The sequence below is a fragment of the Choristoneura fumiferana genome, chromosome 26 (genome assembly GCF_025370935.1).
Source record: "Choristoneura fumiferana chromosome 26, NRCan_CFum_1, whole genome shotgun sequence".
Taxonomy (NCBI): Eukaryota; Metazoa; Arthropoda; class Insecta; order Lepidoptera; family Tortricidae; genus Choristoneura; species Choristoneura fumiferana.
The window spans coordinates 7,245,907-7,253,399 of record NC_133497.1 but is presented as its reverse complement, the minus strand read 5'-3'; the positions used below and the strand labels follow the sequence as shown (position 1 = coordinate 7,253,399).

General features: G+C 42.4%; 1 protein-coding gene across 1 annotated transcript in view; it reads left to right on the top strand.

The window, feature by feature from the left end:
- LOC141442857 (uncharacterized) overlaps positions 1–7,174 on the top strand; it is a 57,234-nt gene extending 50,060 nt beyond the window's left edge. Inside the window, exons 5-6 of the mRNA XM_074108002.1 lie at positions 6,346–6,559; positions 6,663–7,174. Coding sequence (XP_073964103.1) covers positions 6,346–6,559; positions 6,663–6,934 — 486 coding nt within the window. The 3' untranslated portion in view covers positions 6,935–7,174. The remainder of the gene's footprint in view (positions 1–6,345; positions 6,560–6,662) is intronic.
- The last annotated feature ends 319 nt before the right edge of the window (positions 7,175–7,493 follow it).

Here is a 7,493-nt window from a genome sequence, read left to right as displayed (position 1 = left end):
TCTATTATCTATATTTATGCCTATATTTATTTCTAGCCGCTTCAATCTTTTTATTAACTTTGTTTCTATATCGAGTGTATTGTAGTCTGTGAGATTTGGATTTTGGAGCAGATTTCCACCTTCGAAATAGGTCATCACGCTTTTCTATAAAAAACAATAACTCCTGAGTGACCCACGGTTGCGTACTTCTTTTGTTTGGTATTTTTACATTTTTTGTACAACTATTATAAATATCACTGAAAGTTACTCGCAAAGATTCATATAACAATAAAGGGCATTCAATTTTTAACAGTTCTGTCCAATCGATATTCATAAGTTTTTCCCGTACTAATTTGTTATTTATCACAGGACGTACCTCACTGCTCTTTTTGCCTACGCCGCACTCCTTTTGTCTTCCCTCGCACAATACTATACCAGTTAAATAGTGATCGGAGATCTTTCCCGCCGCGAGCACGAACGTTGAATGATGATAGGTATATAAGCGGGTCCATACATGATCTAGGCATGACGCAGTCAGCTGTTCCCCGTATACCTCTTCTCGGGTGACCTCTTCATACGCGCATTGTAGACCGTGGCTAGACATTGTATTCTTGTATTCAATAACTTGTGGTTGTAGGTCATTGCATAGGTTTATATTTATGTCGCCGGTGTAGATAACATTCATTTCAATGGGTATTTTCTTAAATAAATCTCCAATCGTTCGGAAAAAGTTTTGTTTACTTGAGCTTGGCGGTCGGTACACTGCTATTAGGTATAAAGTAATTCCACCAACTATTTTGCCGTGTGTTATTTCACAATCCATATTTGATGTATACTGTGGCGTCCATGTTAGAGTATTTCGAAGGTAAACCATTATTCCTCCTCCTCTCCGCGTCTCTCTCGTATTGGGGTACATATCAAAGTTAGGTATATTATACAGGGGTGATTCACATTGTTTTATATTTATCTCAGTTAGGATTATTATGTGTAGTCTGTCGAGCACAGGTTCCAAAAGCGTAAGCACAGTACTGAAGTGTTTTCGAAGCGATCTTATATTTAATTGTATGGTACATAGTTTCATATCTGTTTTCTGATTAATAACTTTACTCCAGGTGCTTATATCAGTATATCTATTATGTTCCTGAGTAATTGTGATTGTATCTAGGTTATGTAATGGGTTGAACGTTGAAAAATATTTTAACCATATTGCATCCCAAGTAGGCTGATAGTAGGTACCTAAGTTATATAACTAACGCTATGTGACTATTTCATTATTTTTGTACGTACTCCTGTATATCTTTTTCCGTACGTATTTGGCATATCTTCGACCCCTGTTGTTCTTTTCTGATTAAAATTCTGCCTTTCTGTATCCATATATATTTATAACTATCTCTAAGCTGCCTTTTAGTCTCTTTAAATAATTCTCGAATTTTCTTTGAAACGTCCTCGTTGATGTATATTTTGGCTTCTTCGGGCCCATTGTTTATGTGCATGTTGTTTAGCGGGGTCTTCCGTTTGCTCAACCAATGTTCCCGCGCAGCGCGTGACGTCATGCGAACGATGACGATGCGCGGTCGCGGCGGCCGTTTTTTCTCGCCGCCGGCATTGTTGCTATCGTTCGACTTGTTTTTAGGTCCTACCCTCCATGCCGATTCCACAAGATTGTCGTTAACTCCTATCTGTTTCGCAATTTCTGGAATAATATTTCTCAAGTTTTCGTTGTCCTTCTCAATCAGACCAATAATTTCCAGGTTTTTTTCTTTATCTTTATATTCCATCACGTCTATTCGTTCTTCCAATGATTGTGTGTATTTTTCCAGAAAAATATTCTTTTGTGACAAGTCAACGACTTTATTTTCGAGGGTTTTTATTTTTACGCTGATTTCTTTCTTATACTCGACCATTTCTTGATATTGTTCGGCATAAAATTCTACCGCTTTGGTGAGGTCTGCGAGTTTGATCTGAATATCTCGAAGCGTGCCCAATTTATCGTTCACTTGGCTAAGTAGATCTTCCATAGCGGCTGATTGCGGTTCGATATTTATGCAATTGCTTTTGTCCGGGGTAATGCATATACTTTCCGCACAATTACCACAAATTTCGTCTTTAAGTAACCGTTTGTCTTTTACACACATTCTATGATACACATCTCCACACTTTCCTTTGCACTTCACTGCATCTCCTTTTGTGATTGTCATGAACTTTTTACACCCTTTGCAGTTGACCATTTTACAGGGCACTTAAATACGCAAGCGCGAATAAACATTTGGTAAGCGCGACCGTACGTCAAGAGCGTCGTCGATCAACTGTTCGCAAACGAATACGCAGGTATTTCACAAAGTCTCTGTTTGAGATCTGAGAAGGCTGCTGCACACTGTTCATCCCAATTAAATGGTCGTTTCTCTTCCGTCAGCTGGTGCAACGGCTTTGCTATATCCGAGAAGTTCTTCACAAATCGTCGATAGTACGAGCAAAGTCCTAAAAAGGCACGCACTGCTGTCTTGTCTTTCGGTGTTGGCCAGTCCTTAACTGCACTTATCTTCTCAGGGTCTGTCTGGATGCCTTCTGATGAAATTACATGTCCCAAGTAGTTAACCTTACGCTTGAAGAATGAGCATTTCTTCGGACTTAGTTTTAAATTTGCGTCACGCAACTTGGACAAAACTTGCTCCAGTTTCTTAAGGTGGTCATCAAAATTTTTACCTACAATTATGATGTCATCCAGATACACTAGGCAAGTATCACCCAGGAGGCCGGCAAGTATTTGCTCCATTAACCTCTCAAAAGTTGCCGGTGCATTGCACAACCCAAACGGCATAACATTAAACTGCCAAAGTCCTTTACCAGTTGAGAAGGCTGTTTTCTCTTTATCCTTGTCCTTGATTTCCACTTGCCAGTATCCACTTTTCAAATCCAAGGTGGAAAACCATTTCATGCCGTTTAAAGTGTCCAACGTGTCGTCTATCCTTGGCAATGGATAACTGTCCTTCTTGGTCACGTCGTTGAGTCTACGATAGTCAACGCAAAATCTCATAGTTCCATCCTTCTTTTTCACCAAGACTACCGGAGAACACCAAGGGCTGGTTGACGGTTCTATTACTTTGTCCCTCCTCATTTCCTTGATCATGTCTTCGACTTCTTTTTCTCGAGCTACTGGAACTCGCCGAGGTCGCTGTCGAATAGGCATGACATCTCCAGTGTCGATCTCGTGCTGCACTACTCCAGTTCTCCCGATATCACTGTCATGTGCAGAGAAGACACTCCTATAGCGCTTTAGTAGATTACGCGCCTTTAGAAGTTCTTCCTCCGTGAGATCATTCTCGCAGTTTTCCAATAATTTTCCAATATCCACAACTTCTTCTTGCAACTTGTTCTCGCTTGGCCCATGGCAACTCCGTATCCAAGAGATTGCCTCGCATGTTCCCATAAGGGTTCCTTTATTTAAGACGTGTTGAGTGTCACTTAAATTAAGAACCCTTATAAATGCTGCAGATGACGTCCTTACCACTGTGCGAGCTGGTATCCACGGCTTACTGCCAGCTATTTTCTCTATTAACATGCAGGAATGAGATCCTCGTCTCATACCATATGGCAACTTCACTGGAACTAGGGCTTGCGATCTCGGTTGAAGTGTAGTCCTTCTAGCGCAGAAGACATGTCCACCCACTTCACCCTCCATAGGAACTTCATAAGCCCCAAATTTTAGCACGCCACCTTTCAAGTCGATCTTACATTCGTACTTCCTCATAAAATCTAGACCAATAATACAGTCGTCTACGATGTCAGCAATGATGACTTTGTGCCAGTACTTCTTTTCTCCAATCTTTACTGACACTTCTTGCTCCCCTTGGACGGAAATGTTCTGGCCGGTAGCCGTTTGCAGCTGAAGATGCATTGGTCGGACTAGATGATCTCTGATCAGGTGTTTTAGCAGTCGAGAACTGATCACAGTCCGAGAAGCTCCAGTGTCGATAGTAAGGTGACATGGCACTTCACCAATTTCTCCTTTGACAGCCAGACTGTTCCCGTTGTTCGCCTGGGAGATCATAACTGGGACATTTTGACCACCAGCCAGCACTCGTCCCATAGTCCTGGCTTTTACTCGTTTCCCTGCTGCTGCCGCTCTGGATTACCAGAGCTTGCTGGCCTCTCCATTTGGTCCGAGTCTCGTCGCCTCCAATATCTTTTCGGGCAGCCAGATTGCATGTGTCCTCGTTCCCCGCAGTTGTAACATCGAGGTTCCGTTTCTCGAGGTGGAGCAATCGGCTCCCTGACAGCAACTTCACGCACCCTGAAGGATCTTGTTGGGTCCTGACGTACAGCTTCCACCTCGAGGGCATGGGCAAGCGCATCCTTCAAACTCCCGTGGTGACCCAGTCGTACAGCAGCCCTCACTTCAAAGTCTCGAATCCCATCTATGAATGTCTGCACTAGCATTCCATCCGTAAAAGAGGATGAATCTCGGTATGCTTTTTGGACCAGTTTCTCTATTTCTAGGGCCCACTTTTGTAATGACTCATTACGACCCTGGATCCTATCCTTCAGTTGAGCTCTGTAGACGTGCTCTAGATGACTGTCACCGAAGCGTGCCTCTAAAGCTTCAAGGAGACGGTCGTATGTCTTATTCTTCCCCAACGTTTCCAAGACAGTGAGAGCTTCATCCCGTAGCGCCAAACTCAGTGCCGTTTTAGCATAATCCTTGCTCCAGCCATTCGTTTCGGCAACCAACTCGAATTGGTGCTTGTATGCGGCCCATGAAGAGGTACCATCAAATGGAGGTAATTTTAACTTTTCACCTCCTGTGGCTGGTGCACCCGATAAACTAGTGGTGCCGTTGGCCACTTTAATCTCCAACTTCTGCAGGCGATTCTCGTGGCCTTCTACCTTTTCATTGACACCGTTGAGGCGCTTTTCGTGATTTTCGACTTTAATGTCAACTGCCACAATTTTATCCTGGACCTCAGCCATCTCCATTTTCCATTCTGCGGCTGCGTCGTGTACCTCACGGAGGAGTTCAAACTGGTTCTTTTGTTCCTCCTGTAGAATCCTAGCTTGTTCCTCCTGCTTTCTAGCATGTTCCTCCTGCCTTCTAGCTTGTTCCTCCTGCCTTCTAGCTTGTTCCTCCTGCCTTCTAGCTTGTTCTTTCAGGAGGACCAGAATCGCGTTGACGTCTATTTCCGGCTTTGGGGATACTGCCGCCGCTGTATCTGACGCTGCGGCGGTGTCTGTAGGGTCCCCAGCTGCGGCGCGGCTTCGGGTCTGCATCCTCTCCTTCTCTTCTTCTCGCGGAGTAAGCGGCATTTTCAATCCCACTTCTGACACCAAATGTTATGTTCGTGGGGTGGGTTCGTGATTGAAAAGCACTTTTAACACCGATGAATAAGAGTAGGATTTATTTTCACACTGTTACTTAACTTTACAAAACACTTAAAAACAGTTCACAGTAATTTCGCACTCTAAAACTCACTTACGAGTCGCTTTGATTCTCTTCGATGTTTATCGCTCGGTATCGCATTCGAAAACTGTCCTCCGCCGCAACCTCACCCGGCTTATATACCCCCCGGTGAATCGGTCCACAAAGTTCGAGAACAGTCCAGCTAGGACGTCATACCTATATCTCGAATGTTCCGGAAACGAGTAGAGTGTCTGTCTCTTTCATGTGCTATCTCTCTCACACAGTTACTAGAATATTCCGGAAACAGGATTATCAGTCTGTTCCTCTCACACATATAGGCTATCCTTGTCACACACCTTCTCGAATGTTCTCAGTATAGCTGTCTCTTTCTAATCGTGCTATCTCTTTCACTCCTATGGAAAATTTCGCCATATACTGAAATGTACTTCAGAGGCCCATAAGGGGTCCTGAAAACGCCTGAAAACGGGTTTTCAGGTTATGGCGTAATCGGATAGAGGGTGGCCTGAAACGGACTGAAAACATGTTTCAGGCGCCTGAAAATAACGGTAACTTGGGTGAAATTTTGATAAACTAATATGTGATAGAGCATCCTCTGAAACGGTCTGAAACCGTATTCCAGCCTACTGAAAACGCCTCCAATGGGTCGAAAAGCACGATCAAAGTTTCCACCTAACCCACCGTCGTAACAATATTTATGCCATTCTGAATTAGAAAATAAGAACGGTCCATCAAGATATAGCCATTTTCAATCCACTCTCCAAATATAGCTGTAACCGGTTTTGAATTGTTAATAAACGGGTTTCCAAGCCCCGTCTGTGACGGAAAGACTGACTGACATGGTAGCGACATTAATAGGGTTCAGTTTACCATCTTTCGTATACGAAACCCTCAAAAATTACTAAGTACAAACTTATTTTCCTTCGATTTGCTCACCCTTTGTTTTGTTCCAGAAAGGATATGGTACCCGAATAAAGTCAATCAACTTTCTAACGCCATCGAAAACTGTTGAAGCTATCGTCTCCTTGTTTAAGCAAGTGCTTAGTCCGAAGATAACTTCCCGCATCGAGGTACATAAGAATATCGAAGAGATCTACGAACGCGTGCCCAAGTACATGCTCCCGAAGGACTTTGGTGGCGACGACATATCCCTGGACAAAATTCACGGTAAAACATGACATCAACAAAATTAACCAACTAGATCACTATCGAACTTGGGACATTTTTACAGTTTTTTAGCAGTTTTCTGTACTACTTATGAATTCAACAGATGCATGGATGGAAGTACATTCGAGCGAAGAGTACATCATGCACTTGAAGGAGATGCAGAAAGCGGGACGGACGAATCGCGCAGGCGCGCTGCGCTCGACAACTCCATGTTCGGAGTGCCCGGCACCTTCAGGGCACTCAACGTCGATTAGTTTATTTAGCTCATTTAAGACGGGCTTAAAATATTATCGAAAATCAAACAATTCTTTTATTTGCTCAAATTTATATTCATTGTTTGATTGTTTGACAAACCAAGGTAGAAGAATTTTTTAAATACAAAGATATTGAATATTTAAAATTAAATAAAGAAAAAAAAATGTCTGCTTAAAGACAAAATGCAAAATTGATTAGTAACAATAACAGAAAGCTCTTAAACTAGTATGTTAGTGCGTAAAATTGACATTTAGATTCGATATGTCATATCATATGATGTCTTAAAGCACCGCGGATATAGAAAGTCCATAATTTATTTTTTTCTAGATAGAGATGAAATAAAAACTTTGTTTGCTTGTAGCTTTACCGCATTTTATTTTCAATTTTGTATAGCATTTAATTATTTAAAATAAACTTTGTGTTCCTTGCATATTCCCTATTCCCGCGCTCCATATTTTTTGCATCGCTACCTTTTAGGCACCCAGTATGTGGCGAAACGGGACCACGTAAAGAAAAATTTTAAAGCCATGGACCGTATGAAGGAGAAATTGGCTTAATTTAGAGTGACCTGATCTGACCTGACCTGACCTGAGTGAGTGAACTGGACTGAGAAGGACGGATTTTCTGTTACGTGCCTTTAACATTCTAGATTAATCACAAAAGACACCTTGCCATCCCT